Here is an 18,184-nt window from a genome sequence, read left to right as displayed (position 1 = left end):
AAACGCTTTGATACAAAAGTTCACTTCAAATTTCTTGGTATGGATATATTCCGTTCAGAAAATTCCATTACATTAAGTCAAAAATCGATGTGTGACAAAATTCTTCGTCAATTCAATATGTCTAACTGTAAGAATCAAGATTTACCCATACAACCGAATTTAAACCTTAAGGTAACTAAATGTAAAAATGAATGTAATGAAAAAGGTAAGGAAAAAGAGGAGGAAATTTGTCCGGAAAATGTTCCATACAGACAACTTTTAGGAAGTCTTATGTATCTTGCTACTTGTACTAGGCCCGATCTTTCATTTGCAGTACATTTCTTTGCCCGTTATCAAAGTAATTTTACCCAACTTCATTGGAAACACCTCAAAAATGTCCTTTGTTATGTCAAGAACACAAACAATTTATGTTTAGTTTTTAAGAAACAATCTGTAAAACATAAACTCAAAGCATTTGCAGATTCTGATTTTGGATCTGATCCTATGGATCGTAAAAGCATTAGTGGATTTTTTATTCAATTGTATGGTAATAATGTTCTCTGGCAAACAAAGAAACAGCAGAATGTTGCTTTATCTACTTGTGAGGCTGAGTATGTAGCACTCAGTGAATGTGCTAAAGAACTTAAGTTTCTGTCTCAACTTTTGACTGAAGTGTTCGATGAGAACACTACCCCCTTTCCAATTCTGTTCCACGACAAAAATCTTTCTTATCCTCTGGTCTGTGAGGATAATCAATCAGCAATCTTTGTTGCAGAAAATTTAGAAACTCGTCGGAGCAAGCATATTGATATTAAGTATCATTTTTTACGAGATGAAGTCCTAAATAATCGGTTAAGACTCAAGTATGTTAGTACTATGAATCAACCTGCAGACATTCTCACAAAAGGTTTGGGGAAGCAGCTATTTTTGAAATTCATTCCTTACCTTGGCCTCGAACATATTACAAAATCTGTTTAGAACGATTAATTCAAATTGAATAATACTCAAAGTTTCATGGAATACAATTTACTTTATTTTCCTTAAGTGTAATTTCTATATTTCATGGAATGCAATTTACTTTATTTTCCCTTAGATTTAATCTCTATATTCACCTAGTTTTTTTTTTTTGTTTTGGCGAAACAATTTTCAATCAAATTAAGTTTGGTTTTGGAACACAGAAAAACAATACATACATACTCATAAAACGATTTAAAAACGATCATCAAACGAAAACGAACACAAATATACGAAACAATCATAAAACGATAAACGCACAAATTTTAATCAAATTTTATATACTTGATCATGCTAAATGTCAAATCTCTTCTTGTAAGTTCAATATCGGGTATTTCTTTGAAAACCATGCATAGTTAGAAGATCTTCAGGAGACTCATGGTGACAAAAACATTTAGTTTTTTTTTAAAAAAAAGATCTTCAGGAAACTCATAGTAACAAAAACATTTAGTTTTTTTTTAAAGTCAATGCTTGTATAGCTCTAAATAAGTCCTAGTGGTCTTACATCTTGCCTGCAATTTTCTTTGTGTCTTATTACCAAATTCATTATTTTTAGCCTGTAGTGCTTAAATTGTTGTTCTCTTTCAAATTGTCTGAGTAATTCCATCATTGTGTGATGGAATTAAGGGGGAGTGTTAGAGCTCGATATATGATGTATTATGTTGGTAGTGTGTAGTCATATTTGGTTGGTAGTCCGCTCGGACCACCTGATTGGTTGTTGTGTACGGCTCAAGGTTAGGCTCTCACTTGCTTGTACTTCTTCGCTGAATATATCATCTTACGTCCTCGCCTATGGCGTTCTCAGGCTGAAATGGTGTTACTTATTTTATTTCATTTCACTCGTGATTATCCCATTCATTAGATTCGAGAAGATATGGTATGAATTCATCTCGTACTCATTGGGAGAAAAAATACCAATGTAAGTACAAAAATTAGCAGGAAAATAAGGTATCTGAAATCAATGTTTTAGCTACGTTTATTTCTGTTTCAGATTTTGTTAAAATCGAGAAATATGAACATTCATCACCACGTGATCGAGAAGTTATCAAAACTAATAAGTCAAAATCTGTCGCTCAGAATGTCTCTTCCATTAATGCATCATCTTTAGATAACAGGTAAGGAATTTGTTCATGTGTACCTATACCTACATCTGATCAAAAACGGCTCGTTTCTTCCACTTTAGTCGAAGTTCGTAGTGCTGTCACATATCCCTGCTAAAAATGACTGTAATGCTAGCATTACACTCGTGAGTGTATAGCTAGCATACTGTGATTTGCACACAGAATTGCATTATGCTAGCATTACACTAGTTATACACTCTCGAGTATATAGCTAGCATTATACTAACTATACACTCACGAGTGTAATGCTAGCATTACACTGGTTCTACACTCAGGAGTATTATCTATTATTATTATTATTTACTAGCCGTTCTGGGCGCGCTTCGCGCGCCCGTCACGCCTAGCCGGGGGCTAGGCCCCCTCGACCCCCGGTCACTCGCTACGCGAGCCGATTTTGTAGTAGTTGCAAATTTTTTATCACTATATTTTGAAGATTTCATAGAAAACATTATGAAATTCTCACTCCACAATTAACTTGTAGAATAATAATGGCAGGGCAAGAAATAGGCTATATCTGAAAATGGACGGTTCCCACTCAGTAAAAACAGCCAACACCACGTGAAGGTGAGGAACCATCGTTAGCCACTTTTTTTTTTTTTTTTTTCTTTTCTTTACTTTTCTGAAAAAAATTCACTGAAAGTTTAGTTGCGTCCCCTAAAAGGAAACACGGAGAAAAAAATTTGTGCATGGAACCCGAAGCTGAGATCATATGGATCTCTGAAGTTTTCGGATCACGCATCCGAAAAGTTAAGGTCCATCTGCCGAAGTTCGGGTCAGACAATTGAAGTAGTTCGGTATATACCGAAGATTTCAGGTCACACATCTGAAGTACTCGGTGCATACCGAAGTGCTTCAGATTTCTGACTCAGAGATTTAGGAAAAACACAGTAGAGAACGAAGGAAATCACAGTAGAACAGAGAAAAAAATACAGTCGAATAAATAAAGAAAACTATTATCGAAGAAATTCTAATTATTAGAAAGTAATTAGCTGGCGTAATCAATGCGTAGCTGCATAGGAGCATGAGCGAGATTTATCATCAACTGACCGCTGGCCGCTAGGTACCTGGGTGGGTGAGCGACAATACGTAAGCGGTGGCATATGGTTCGATTGACAGAGGAGTGGGGAACGGTCAGACGTAGGGGAAAGGTTCAGGCTGAACCGTTCAGCACAGCGCAGCGTCAGTCACCGGGTGGGGAAGAGAGTCCGGGAGGGGACACTTCCCCTCGAGTGAAATAGAAAAAGGCAGAATCCTTCGAAGTTTATATTAATGATATGTGAAGTTATCTCCAGCTTTGCTGGGTAGTTGGGCTCTCTTCACGTGAGCAAACAATGCTCATTGGTAGAGAGAGTAGAGTGGGTTGAGGCCGGTGTTAACTTGGCTATGAATGGCCAATTTACAGCCGACGATAAGGTTTGCAGTAACCGGGGTGAGAACTGTGTCTTAAGACGCCCATCCAGAGGTTGCTTCTCGTCGATGATGGTGGGGTAGGGGTTTAGGTTGTGGGGGAACAAATGAGTATGGATTCTTTGGTTAAGGTTTTCAACTTAAGACTTTCCTCAGTATCCTAGCAGTTCCGAGGATTGCTGCTTTCTGAGCTGTGACAAGAGAGTGCTTCCCAGGGATTTCTTCCTTAAATTTCTTCCATTCTTTCGAGACTGCTCCCGTCGCGCCGATTACGAAGGGTATGACTTTCGTGTCCGTTTTCCACATTCTACTTATCTCGATTTCTAAGTCTTTATACTTGAGTCTTTTTTCGGCTTCCTTCAATGATATGTTCCTATCCGCTGGGATTGACACGTCGATAAGCAAGCAAGTTTGCCCCCTTTTTCGCAGTATGATGTCAGGCCTGTTGTTCGGAACCGTCCTATCAGTTCTGACAGGAACATTCCATATGATAGTTGTTTGTCCATCATCCGTTGCTGTGATAGCTTTTGGCTTGTGCTCGTACCAGTTTGTTTCGACTGCTATATTGTACTCTTTGCACAGGTTTATTATTATTATTTTTCATATTCACTGCTGTCATCAGCTTTGCTGGGTTGCTTTAAGCCCTCACACAGGGGCAAACAATGCTTATTATTATTTTTTTTTTTTTTTTTTTTTTTCTCACAGGATTTTTCCTGGTATTAAGAGCCCAAGACGAGTCAAAGACTAGAGTCTTGGGTCCTGTTTATGCCCTAACAATTAAGATTTTCAAGAATAGAAAACTAAAAACCAAAAAAGAAATTAGAGAGATGAAAGAGAGGGGACTATTCCATGTTAAGGAAACTCCGAACTATATTGCAGGTGCTGAGAATATCTGACTTCTGCATGGTGTGGAGAAGGTGATCCGGGAGTTTCAGCTCTTTTAGGTGTTTAATTAGGCTCTCCGGTACGACTCCTGTGACGGACATGATAATAGGCCTGATATAGACAATGTCCATGGCCCAAATTCTCTTAATTTCCACAGAGAGAGGCATATATTCTGATATCTTTTCCTCATACTTCGACAACAAATTGTGTCCGTTAGGGATGCTAAAATCCAAGAGCTGCACAACACGCGCCTGTTTATCTATCAAGATGACGTCAGGTCTATTAGCCATAACCATCCTATCAGTTAGGACTGGGTTGTTCCAATACAGGCGATATCGCTGATTCTCAAGTACAGGTGGCGGATTATACCGATAGTAAGGTTCCGGATTCTCCAACAGATCGCAATTACTTGCCAAGGCTTGATACACTATTTTTCCCATGGTGTCATGACGCTCCGTATATTCCTTCGCCGCAAGCTGAGCACAGGCAGAAGTGATATGATCTATTGTTTCAGGGGCCGCATTACATCTTCTACACTTGTCGCTACCTGTGTTTTCCTTCGTGATATACTTCCTATAGTTCCTCGTACCAATTACCTGATCCTGGATAGCAATTGCGAACCCCTCCGTCTCTGGGTAAAGCTGTCCCTTCGTGAGCCATAGATATGACTTAGCCTGATTCACATGCTCTTGCTGCACCAGGTTGACGTGGCGGCCATGTAGCGGTTTACCTACCCAGTTCTCCAGCTTTCTCGGTAACAAGTCAAACGCCTGCTGCTCTTCAGGGTTATGCGCAGCTATTCGGAGGGGTGTGTAAGACTTATCAACGCGGCATATTGCAACATGCAAAGTACTATCCTCCCTACTTAGAAAGTGATTTCGGAGCATGCAAATCTGACCATGACATGCCTCTCGCAAGTCAAGGATACCTCTTCCACCCTCTCTTCTGGGGATGTTAACCCGCTCAATTGCAGCTTTTGGATGATGCTTGCCCAACTTGGTTAAGGACGTTCTTATGGTCCTGTTCAGACCTTCCAATTCAGTGTCTGACCAAGGGACAATACCAAACGAGTAGGAAAGGGCGGCTATAACGTAAGTGTTAATTGCTTTGGTCATGTTCTTGGAATTTAGTGAGGTATTTAGCACCGCTTTGAGACGACTGACAAATAAGGCGGTGAGGCGTTCTTTAACTTTATCCTTCTTGATGCCTACGTTTTGCAGCATACCTAAATACTTATAAATTTCATCAGCGGAAAGCGTTCCAATAACATTTCCAGAGTTGGTAACAATGCCTTCCTCCTCAATAATGATGCCTCTCTCAACATGAAGCGTTTTACACTTTTGTACTCCGAATTCCATACAAATATCCTCACTTACTCCTTCCACGATACCAAGGAGCTGCCTAAGATGGTCTTTCTTAGAGGCATAGATCTTAATGTCATCCATATACAGTAAGTGACTGACCTTGTGGATCTCCTCCCCACCAAGACGCGAGGAAAACCCCAGATTTTCTCTACTAACACGATTCGAAAGCGGGTTAAGCCCCAGACAGAACCATAGGGCACTAAGGCCGTCCCCTTGGAAAATTCCACGCTTGATCAAAATTACGCCCGTTACTGTAGGACTACTAGAGCCACTGACGACTACTCGCGTGCGCCAAGTGGTCATTACACCCTCCAAAAACTTCACAATTACCGGGTGGACCTTGTAGATGTTCAGGACACGAAGCAGCCAACTATGAGGAATTGAATCGAATGCCTTTTTATAATCAATGTACCCTACATGTAGATTTCGGTGTTCCTTCTCCGCTTGCTTCAGGACAACCGAGTCAATAGTAAGCTGTTCCTTGCAACCGAGGCTTCCCTTACGACACCCTTTTTGCTCTTCACTCATGACTCCCCACCTCCGAACGTGCCTATCAATATGCTGGCAAATGATTGAAGTAATGACCTTATAAAGAGTGGAGAGGCAAGTAATGGGTCGGTAGTTCGAGGGATCCTTAGGATCCCCGTCCTTGTACTTAGCATACGTGACCCCTTCCGTCAAGAACTTTGGCATCTTATTTGGATGGGTGACAACATCCTGGATCGACTTAGCTAAGTGAGCATGTACACATGTTAGCTTTTTCAGCCAGAAGTTCTGAATTCGGTCAGGACCGGGAGCCTTCCAATTGAAGGAACGAAATGTGACTCTTCTCACGTCAGCAGCTGTGATTTGAAATTCATCCGGATACTGGACGTGGTTAAACGCATTTTCTTCGTCCTGAATCCACGGTGCCTCGTTGTTATGAAACTTCGCATTCGACCAAAGATCCCGCCAAAACCGCTCTAGATCTTCTTCAGATGGTACTTCAGCTAAACGCTCATTGCTTCCAGTGCTTTCCAACTTTCGATAGAAGACATTTTCACTGCGCTGAAATAATTCGTTATCTTTCCGGCGCTGGTAACACTTTTTGTACCTTTTTAGTCTAGCCGCTTGAACTTTCAGCCTTTGCTTTAGAGTGTCGAGATGAAGTTGCAGGTTGCGCTCCTCTGATGGGACTCCTATCAGTCTAGACTTCAGCCGTTTGGACGCGTTCCCCTTGGCGAATTGGGTGACCCTGCCGATTTCCCGCCGCAGTTTTTCGATGTTTCTTCCTATTCTAACCTGCCACTTAGGGGCAAAATTTCCATTCCGGGGCGCACCGCCTGACGTTACACTCGGCCCTCTGGTGGTGTGCGCTACCGTAGCGGCTGCACAATAGACAGCACAGTGAATATCCTCAAGTGATGAATTATCTTCAAGATATCTTGGAATTATCTTGTTCATCAGATCGATGCGCTTAAAAACTTCCGGGCTATATGGCACTTTCGGTATTGGGCCCCTGACGTTCGGGTTCACCCCTTTCCACTTAATAGTTTCCTCAATGAACTTCGCTTCAAGCTCGGTCATTTCGCTGTCCTCGGTAACCCTAGAGCAACTCTGAGGCTCAGAGGTGTGGTTAATAGGATTCTCCTTTTTCCTACGCGGGATTGGGTTAGCGGATGGTTGCTCATGACCGTTTACGCGCTCTTCTGCCTCCTCGTCCGTTAGTATAGGTGTTGCTACTGGGCTCCCATTTCTACGCTCGCCATTTTCCAAGCCTAATTCATTCCTCGCTTGATCTTTGATGACAAGTAATTCTTGTGGCGAGATTTTCCCTGACTTAATTATGACCCTTTTCTGGTCGATCAGTCGTTGTCCTGTTACATTTTCACAGTCCGGATACTCTTTAAGAAAAAGCCGTCTCATATCTTCCCTATATCCAGAAGTTGTTTCAATCTTAGACGCTAAATAATAACATCGCATGACATGATGGTTCATAGCAGGTGTCCAAGCCATGCGTTGTCTAGGTTTCCCTGCTTTAGTCGTCGACGGCCGACTAACCGACGAAACACTTGCAGCAGGAGTAGAGTTGGGGGTTGGTCGTCGTGCCGAGCACTGAGGCGATCCTCGACCATCTTCGCTCTCAGTGTGGGGACTGTTCAACGCGTCACGCTCCCCAACGCGTGACGTGACCGAGGCTCTTCCTTTATTACCTTTTGCAATTTGAAGATCTCACTGGAAAGCGGGGAGCAAACCCGCTCTCCAGGTTTCGCAGCTGGACTTCGGCCTGGGACACACCCAAACTTACTTCCTCGGACGCCACGGGATTACGTTGGCCACGAGTATGTCCCAGCTGCTTGCTCTGGCACCTCGGGGTCGCCAGCCCCTCTGAACAAAGGGCCTCCCGTACAGCAATTAATACTGCCCATGAGGGATTATTATTATTATTATTATTATTATTTATTATTATTATTATTATTATTATTATTATTATTATTATTTATATGTGAAGTTATCTCCAGCTTTGCTGGGTAGTTGGGCTCTCTTCACGTGAGCAAACAATGCTCATTGGTAGAGAGAGTAGAGTGGGTTGAGGCCGGTGTTAACTTGGCTATGAATGGCCAATTTACAGCCGACGATAAGGTTTGCAGTAACCGGGGTGAGAACTGTGTCTTAAGACGCCCACCCAGAGGTTGCTTCTCGTCGATGATGGTGGGGTAGGGGTTTAGGTTGTGGGGGAACAAATGAGTATGGATTCTTTGGTTAAGGTTTTCAACTTAAGACTTTCCTCAGTATCCTAGCAGTTCCGAGGATTGCTGCTTTCTGAGCTGTGACAAGAGAGTGCTTCCCAGGGATTTCTTCCTTAAATTTCTTCCATTCTTTCGAGACTGCTCCCGTCGCGCCGATTACGAAGGGTATGACTTTCGTGTCCGTTTTCCACATTCTACTTATCTCGATTTCTAAGTCTTTATACTTGAGTCTTTTTTCGGCTTCCTTCAATGATATGTTCCTATCCGCTGGGATTGACACGTCGATAAGCAAGCAAGTTTGCCCCCTTTTTCGCAGTATGATGTCAGGCCTGTTGTTCGGAACCGTCCTATCAGTTCTGACAGGAACATTCCATATGATAGTTGTTTGTCCATCATCCGTTGCTGTGATAGCTTTTGGCTTGTGCTCGTACCAGTTTGTTTCGACTGCTATATTGTACTCTTTGCACAGGTTATGATGGAGATGGGTGCACACTCTGTCATGCCGTTCTATGTAGTCCTTTTTGGCAAGGATCGGGCACGCCGATATTATGTGATCTATAGTTTCCTCGTGCTGATGGCAAATTCTGCACTTACTGTCTCGGGCTCTGCCGTGTATTTTCCGATCTCGGTACCTAGTGTTAAGAGCCTGGTCTTGGGCTGCTGCAATTAGGCTTTCGGTTTCTCCTTTTAATGCTCCTTTGCTCAGCCACATGGTTGAAAGAGTGCTTTCGACTCTGTCTTCTTCCAGTAAGCGAGGGTACTGACCGTGCATGTTCTTTTCGGTCCATTTTGATCTTAAGGTTTCGGCTATTTTCTTCTTGATTGTTTGGTTCCTGCTTTTAACTGGTGTTTGTTCAAAGTTTTGTTCTAACTCAGTTTCAAACTTGTCAGCTTTTTTGGTAATCGAGTGTAGCGTGTTCAGCTGGGTGTCCGCCTCGTGTACCGATTTAAGAAACAGATCTTCATTTCTCTTCTTTCTCAGGTAGTATTTCGTACTGATAATGGTGGACTTGTACGCTGCTTCTATCTGTCTCAACCCTCTTCCTCCCAGTTTTCTGCTGACGTAGAGTCGGTGAACATCCGCGGATGGGTGGTGCATTTTGTACATTGTCAGGTATTTTCTTGTTTTGACGTCCAGAGCTCGGATTTCTGTCATCTTCCAGTCTAGGATTGCAAATCCGTACTGAAGCACGGGAACTGCAAGTGCTCCGATGGCCGAAATCTTATTTTTTGCTGACAGCTCTGTCTTTAATACTGCCCTAACTCTTCGGATGTATTCTTTCTTGACCTTCTCTTTGACTGTTGTATTTTGCACTCCTGAATTCTCTTCCATGCCCAGGTACTTGTAAGTTTCACCAGGTCTAGTTGTCTGATGCTGGTTTCATTGTCGATGGTTACATTTTCACCTTTAAAAAACTTTCCTTTCTTGAAAGTCACTTTGGCGCACTTATCCAGGCCGAATTTCATTCCGATATCGTCACTAAATTCTTTTACTGTTTTAAGCTGTTGTTGAAGCTTTGTTTCATTGCTACTGAAGAGTTTCAAGTCGTCCATGTAAAGGAGGTGTGTCGGTTGTTTGTAACCATCCTCAAGGTCGTATCCGTTCTGTTGTTCGTTCAGCTTCTTCGATAGGGGTATTAGTCCTATGCAAAACAGAAGGGGCGAGAATGCGTCTCCTTGATAGATTCCACGCCTGATTTTGATTTCCGAAGTTACGATTTGGCCCGCGTTTCCGTTCAGTTGGATGACAGTTGCCCAGTGTTTCATCATGTTCTTACACGCGTTGACTAGATTTGGGTGGACTCCCATTATCTCCAGTGCTCGTATGATCCAGCTATGTGGCATGCTGTCGAAGGCTTTTTGGTAGTCTAGCCATGCTACGGATAGATTTCTTCTTCCTCCTTTTGCAGTCTTCAATGGCAGTCTTGGATATAAGGAGTTGATCTAAGCATCCATTTGCTCCTTTTCGGCACCCTTTCTGCTCTATTGGGAGGAGTTCAGCACTTTCTAAATACTTGTAAGTTTTGCCAGCCATTAAAGCGGTGTATATCTTGTACATAATGTTAAGACAAGTGATCGGGCGGAAGTTCTTTGGGTTCGCTGTTTCTTTGTTTTTCGGTATCAGGTACGTGCACCCTTTAGCTAACCAAGGTGGGAACTCTTCTCCCCCCAGTAGTTTTATGTATTCTGTTGTTAGATACTTGTGGATGGGGTGCATTTTTTTGTACCAGAAGCTCTGTATCTTGTCTGGGCCGGGTGCTTTCCAATTCGCAAGATTCTTTAAGACATTCGCTACTTCTGCCTCATTTAGGGGAGTCCATTCCCCAAGTAGCATTTTTCAACGGAAAAATCGCGATTTTATCGCCGATAAAGTCGCGATTATCCTCGATTTTATCGGCGAAAAAATCGTTAGGATCATCAACATTTGAGCGATTATCCTCGATCTTTTCGCGATTTTATTGCGATTTTATCGGCCCGAAAAAATTGCGATTTTATCGCGATAAGATCGAGGATGATCGCTCAGATGTTGATGATCCTAGCGATTGATAAAATCGCCAAAAAAAGGGGTTAAAGTTGTCAGCCGATTGCCGTTAGGTTCAGCCGTCAGGTCCTTTGACGAAGACGAGCGTAAAATCCCCGGAGCCTCCGCGGGGATTCGAACCCCAATCGCTTCGGTGGAAGGCCAGCACATTGTCACTGTGCTATGGCCGCTATATGACTTGCGTGTGCGAATTGAAGCCTCTTATACATGGATCGGCGCTTCGCAACCTCACAACTTATGTCTTTGCGTTGACTGACACCGATTTTTCATTGGATTTTTTTTTTTTTTTTTTTTTTTTTTTTTTTTTTTTTTTTTTTTTTTTTAATTTTCCCTCCTCTGTATTTTATTTCATACCTTGAAATACGGTTGGTAAAATAAGGTTCTATTGGTAATCTCATCATTCTGTCTCTGTAAAATTACCAATAATAGTGAGATGGCAAAGTTACCGATGGACCTTGGGAAAAACGCCAATAGTTTTTATCGACTGTGGTAGAATTACCGAGATAAAATGGTAAAGTTACCGGGGATTGATTACCAATAAAAGTGGTATTCTTACCTGAAAAAATCAGTAAAAATACCGGTTTTCAGGTAAGCTTACCAGTCTGTCTTTGTAACATTATACTAATAATTGATAAAAAAAAAATGAGATGGTTAAGTTACCAACGGATCTCGGTAAAAACGGCGGCGGCGGAATAGAAAAATCTTTCATATGCGTCATTCATGCGTTAATGAAAAATTGCAATTTATTGCAATTTTATCTCTATAAAATCGCGTTCGATAATATCGCGATTTTTCTCCCGATAATATTGCAATAAATCGCGACGTCGATAAAATCGCGATACATTCTCCAATTAAATCGCAATTTATCGCGATCACTGCTACTTGGGTCCATCTGATGTTCGACGTTTAGATCCTTAATCCAGTCCGCTTCGGTGTTATGCTCTGTGGGAGTTTCGTAAATTCCTTTCCAGAACTCCTCTATTTCTTGTTTCTTAGGGGTTGCACCAGTTTCTGCTCCGTCCCCTTTGATTTTTCTGTAGAAGCTCTTACAGTTAGTTACAAACATCCTCTTTTCCCTATATTGGTTAGATCGTTTTTTGTATCTCCTGATCCTTTGGCTGAACACTGATATGCATTGTTTAAGTTGCTCGGCTACATTGTCAATATTGTATTCTTCTCCTTCGTCAGTGTATTTTTCTAGTATTGATTTAACTCGCTGTGTCATTGGCTTCTCGTTAGACTTGCTAGTCTCCTTGAAATTAGTTAACACTGAAAGGTTGCATCTCAGCTCTTTTATTCTGTTATCGATCCTTTTTTGCCACAGGGGTTTCGTTTCTTTCGCGTTGTTCTTTTTTACTGGTCTTGGGTTGTTTGCTTCATCACTGACTGTTAGAGCTGCCGCGTAGAGTAAGCAATTTATTTTCCAGAGGTCCAATTCCTGTTCGGTTTCTAGTATAGTCTTCACCTCACTGTTGGCCCGTGCAAGGATTTCCTTCTCCTTTTTTGCGCCGTTCAGTTTTCTGATCGGTTCTCTTTCCTCTAAGGTCATCTCCAGTACTTCTTGGTAGAGTCTCCTAATTGGTGACTCTGGCTTTTCGTTTTGTGATGACTTGGGTTCTGGCGTTGGGGCTAACGGCTCAGGGTTGGTCTCTGTCAGCTCATCGCTCGTAGGTTGCTGGTTTCCAGGAGGAGTTTGTGACGCTTGGTTTGAGATGTTTAGCTCGGCTAGGATGTCTTGGGATAGGATATCATCCAGTGCATCAGGTGCCACTTGGGGGGCTTCTCCGGCATGTTCCTCAGTTGATGCTTCTAGTGTGGCAATAGCATCTGCTTTAATTTCTTCAAGCAACTCATCGCTAAGTTTCCTTTTGTTTTCTATGTATCTTCTCTGCGTGGCTAGTTTATTCGCATTGATGTGTAATCGGGTGTCAGGGTTCCTAGCTCTCCATAAATCGTACGTCTCCTTTATGTTGCAAAAGCCTGTACCTTCTTTAGTATACCAGTGACACCACATGACTTCTTTGTACTCTTCTTGAGTCCATTTAATTCTTTGTGAGGATTGGGCTACTTGAGACGATATTCCCTCATCCTCTGGATCTTTTTGGTTGGCTGAGCTGCTTTGCGAACGTTCTGTCTCATTTTCTGGGCTCTGAGATGTCTGTCCAAGGTGGAGACGGACGTCTGCTTTGATTTCGGAGAGTTGCATCTCATTCAGTTTCTTTTGGTTCTCTATGTACCTGCGTTGGGTTGCAAGTTTATTTGCTTCAATATAAGGACGGGTAGCTGGGTTTCTCTTTCTCCAGAGATTGTAAATGGACTTCATGTTGCAGCTGCCTGTGCTTTCTTTGATGTAGAGGTAGCACCACATGACTTCTTTGTATTCTGCCTCGCTCCATTTTGTTCGCGCCCTTGTATGGTTGGGCTGAGAGTCTGGCTGGCTACTCAAAGGTTGTACTTGAGTCGGGCTGAGAGTTTGTGGCGTGTTTGTAGGCACATTTCTTGGGTCCGCTCGGTTTGTTCTCGAGTTTGTTGGTCTGTTCATCTCTTCATCTCTATCCCTATTCGTTAGGGTGATTTGAGAGTTCTTGCGTTGTTTAGTAATTTTTCTGGAATCCATGTTGTTCCCACGAGTAGAGGAGGATTTGGACGGTCCGCCCGGCAGCCTCTTTTCCGGGTAAGGCTACGTACTCTGGGAGGTCGCCCGGTATCCCAGGGCACCGTGGGTAGACACCTTCAGAAGCACCCGATGCCAAGAGACCCGATGGGCACGGTTTGCTTACACCCCGGGTTGGGTTTTTTTATTGAAGTACTTCCTGGCACAAAGGGAGTGCTCAGAAAGTGACTCGGGACTGGAGGTGCGTGAATACCCCAGACCATAGACAGTCCTCCCTGCAGTTTTATTATTATTATTATTATTGTTATTATTATTATTATTGTTATTATTATTATTATTATTGTTATTATTATTATTATTCTTCCACGGTGAGGCTTTCGCGGTGTCCATTCTTGTTAACGACACCATTGCAACCTATTTTATATTCTACACGGAAAGGAAAAACTAAAGAACGTCATTTCTTAAAAATTTCAGTGATTTTTCCTCTTTTTCTAAAGAGTATTCTGTAAAAACCTCAAACTAAGATATTGGTTCAGCCTCCTTTTAGAAAATAAAATAGAAGCGGAGATTTCGATACACCGCAACCGAGATATGCATGTTTGCATTTTCACCGTCGATAGTTATTATTCAGGCCATTTTATATTTTCAAATTTCCAATGGCAAATGCCTGCATTCAATAGAGATCGAGGATTGACCGCAGCACGATCGCGAGCAACGCTGCCGGCGCCCACTATGATCCCAATTCACTTTTCAGTGATAAAAAATCATAGCGGCTCTCCGTTTGAGCATAAATATATTCATGCTATCATTCCTCATGATTTGGATGTGCTGAATCCAAATTTGACCTCCGATTTTCTCTAAAAATCATTTGCAAAAGTTATCATCATTTTTTCACATAAATCACGAACTGTCATACAAGTGGCTTGTTACACTGATTGGATGAAAACCATGCGTACATTGCACATGCATGTGCAGTTCATGCAAAACTAAGGATGTTTTAATTTTTTGACAACCCTCCCCCCCCCCCCTCCAAAAAATTGTCTTTAGAAAAAGTAAACTGAAAAATTGAGATAGATCCAAAATTAATTTGTATTTTAAAAATGTCGAAATAAAGATTCAGAGAAGACTTTTCTTCATGTTGATTAGCCGGGAAAGGCAAATCGGGTACATAATAATGTTGAAGAGTGGGGGGTTCAAAATTGTCACGTTAAGAAAAATTCAATCAACAATGGATAAATATTCGAGGAGTAAGGAATTTTATCGCAGCAACATTAATAGGTACTTCCTAGGATTGAAAAGAGTATTTTTAAAGATAAAACTGAGGAACGGAAAACTTTTCAAAAAATCTCAAAAAGTAGGGGGAATCAAAAATTTTTCGAAACAGTCAGTTTCAAAAAGATCCACAGAAGCTACTTAAGTGGGTCACTGTAGATGCCAAAGTGCTTAACACGTGTTAAGGCTACAACTATAGGTGTTTTTTAAGGTAAAAAACTGAGCATTTCTGGGACAAACACGTAGTCACGTAAAAAATTCAAATTTTGTCGAAAAAGTAGGCGGAAGCAAACATTTTTGGTTCGGTTGACTTCCTAAGGATCTGCAGAAACAACTGAAAAGTGCAGTTGCCAAATGTCTCAGAATATTTTTCGAGGGACTTTCCAGGGTTGGAGTACAGTATTTTGAAGAAAACACGCAGGAACGAAAAATATTCAAAATCCGTCCAAAAAGCAAGAAGAACCAACCATTTATGGTTTAATATCCATCTTAAGGATTCATAGAAACTACTTAAGCACGCTTTTGGTGGTGTCGCGTGACTCAAAAAAGTTTAAGACTACTGCAGATTGATTAATTGCTAAACTTGCCACATAGCGTCATTTTGACCACCGACTTAGGGACCTAATAAATTCTATTTCTGAAGAAAAAGCGAACCAAAGCACGAAATATTTATACTGTAGTTTTCTGAGAATGTGTAGAAGGTACCTACAGGTGTCTCTACAAGTGACCCTTAGTGACTTTTTTTTAAAAATGAAAGTTTGTTGGAAAAATCGGTCTCCAACTTCTACCTCGTATAGAATGTATCAGAATGCCTCGGGGGAAAATTTTAATTACGTATAGTCCATTTCACGAAACCTGAGACTTTTTATTCAGCATTAAAATCCGTAAATGGCAACGCATCAGTGTCGGACTCGGGTGACCGGACCGCACGCCGGACACCCTCTTTTGTTCAGCGACCATAGGCCGGCAACCCATCCATTGTGAGGGTAGGAACAATGAGCACTCTTCATCCCTCCTTAATGAGCCCTAGTACCCGGACCGAAATTTTTTTCTCGCTGAAAGATTCACCTTTTGGTATGAAAATTTAGTTCCTGCGTGAAATCATGATAAAAACGCTATAAAATTTCGTCCAATTATCTTAATTATGAGATGACATCTATCTGATATTTCGCGGCGAATCGCGGTCGCACGCAAATCCCAAGTAGCATTTTTCAACGGAAAAATCGCGATTTTATCGCCGATAAAGTCGCGATTATCCTCGATTTTATCGGCGATAAAATCGCTAGGATCATCAACATTTGAGCGATTATCCTCGATCTTTTCGCGATTTTATTGCGATTTTATCGGCCCGAAAAAATTGCGATTTTATCGCGATAAGATCGAGGATGATCGCTCAGATGTTGATGATCCTAGTGATTGATAAAATCGCCAAAAAAAAGGGGTTAAAGTTGTCAGCCGATTGCCGTTAGGTTCAGCCGTCAGGTCCTTTGACGAAGACGAGCGTAAAATCCCCGGAGCCTCCGCGGGGATTCGAACCCCAATCGCTACGGTGGAAGGCCAGCACATTGTCACTATGCTATGACCGCTATATGACTTGCGTGTGCGAATTGAAGCCTCTTATACATGGATCGGCGCTTCGCAACCTCACAACTTATGTCTTTGCGTTGACTGACACCGATTTTTCATTGGATTTTTTTTTTTTTTTTTTTTTTTTTTTTTTTTAATTTTCCCTCCTCTGTATTTTATTTCATACCTTGAAATACGGTTGGTAAAATAAGGTTCTATTGGTAATCTCATCATTCTGTCTCTGTAAAATTACCAATAATAGTGAGATGGCAAAGTTACCGATGGACCTTGGGAAAAACGCCAATAGTTTTTATCGACTGTGGTAGAATTACCGAGATAAAATGGTAAAGTTACCGGGGATTGATTACCAATAAAAGTGGTATTCTTACCTGAAAAAATCAGTAAAAATACCGGTTTTCAGGTAAGCTTACCAGTCTGTCTTTGTAACATTATACTAATAATTGATAAAAAAAAATGAGATGGTTAAGTTACCAACGGATCTCGGTAAAAACGGCGGCGGCGGAATAGAAACATCTTTCATATGCGTCATTCATGCGTTAATGAAAAATTGCAATTTATTGCAATTTTATCTCTATAAAATCGCGTTCGATAATATCGCGATTTTGTTGCAATTTATCGCGATTTTTCTCCCGATAATATTGCAATAAATCGCGACGTCGATAAAATCGCGATACATTCTCCAATTAAATCGCAATTTATCGCGATCACTGCTACTTGGGATGCCGTAAATAAGGTCAAAATTAAGATAATTGGACGAAATTATAGTGCGTTTTTATCATATTTTCACGCTAGAACTAAATTTTCATGCCAAAAGGTGATTTTTTGCGTTGCCATTAACGGATTTTAATGCCGAATAAAAAGTCTCGGGTTTCGTGAAATGGACTATAGTGCGTTACGATCCTTTTAGAGTTCTCTAAAAAATGGTATAGCACGACCTCTGAGAGAAAATTTCATGATCCAGGAGAGGCTCCATACGCTTTGTTAGAAATAGGCACTTTACGGGTCAGAAAATACACATTCGACTACTTGCACAGCTTGTGACGTTTTCAAAGAGACCAAAATTTTTTTTCAAGCATACTAAGTGTAGTTTATGATCCATAGATCTATTTTTGTCAATTTTAACTCGAAAAAAAAAGTGTCGTCCAACCTCAGAAAAATCGATTTTTGAGCGCTCCCTAGCAGATTGGGACCCTAGTGCGCCGCCCCGCGCCGTGCGCGGAGATGCAAATCTGGCTATTGAGCGTCACCCCCCCCCCCCCCCCCAAAAAAAAACCGGCTGTAAACTCAGTTGACGACACCTCTATCATTTTCTACACTGAATGTTGTATGGATTTCCATAGAATATTCAAAACATGGGCTGAGTGGCCACTTGGATATCTCATGATCATCCATAGAACATCTGCAGATATTCAATGGATGTTCTATGGATATCCAAAAATCGCGAATATTGTACGGATTTCCACGACATACGTGTGCTATCTGGGTGCAGTCATGAGATTGTATGATATAAATACAACGTAATAAGGAAGATCGACATCGTAGACGCGAAGAGACAATTACTGGACTGTTTCCCAAGTAGCACTTTTCAACGGAAAAATCGCGATATTTCGAAATTAAATTGCGATTTTTTTACGATTTTATCGCCGAAAAAAAGGGGTTTACGCTGTTAG

At 41.5% G+C, this 18,184-nt stretch overlaps 1 protein-coding gene across 7 annotated transcripts in view; it reads left to right on the top strand.

Annotated features, from left to right (window-relative positions):
- LOC109041701 (sodium/hydrogen exchanger 9B2) overlaps positions 1-18,184 on the top strand; it is a 198,516-nt gene that overhangs the window by 10,842 nt on the left and 169,490 nt on the right. For all 7 annotated transcript variants that reach the window (XM_072300946.1, XM_072300929.1, XM_072300943.1 and 4 more), the window contains exon 2: positions 1,985-2,108. In XM_072300946.1, coding sequence (XP_072157047.1) covers positions 1,985-2,108 — 124 coding nt within the window. The remainder of the gene's footprint in view (positions 1-1,984; positions 2,109-18,184) is intronic.

This window comes from Bemisia tabaci, chromosome 1, assembly GCF_918797505.1.
Source record: "Bemisia tabaci chromosome 1, PGI_BMITA_v3".
Classification (NCBI taxonomy): domain Eukaryota; kingdom Metazoa; phylum Arthropoda; class Insecta; order Hemiptera; family Aleyrodidae; genus Bemisia; species Bemisia tabaci.
Note: the sequence above shows the minus strand (reverse complement) of the source record. Positions and strands in the feature narration are given on the sequence as shown.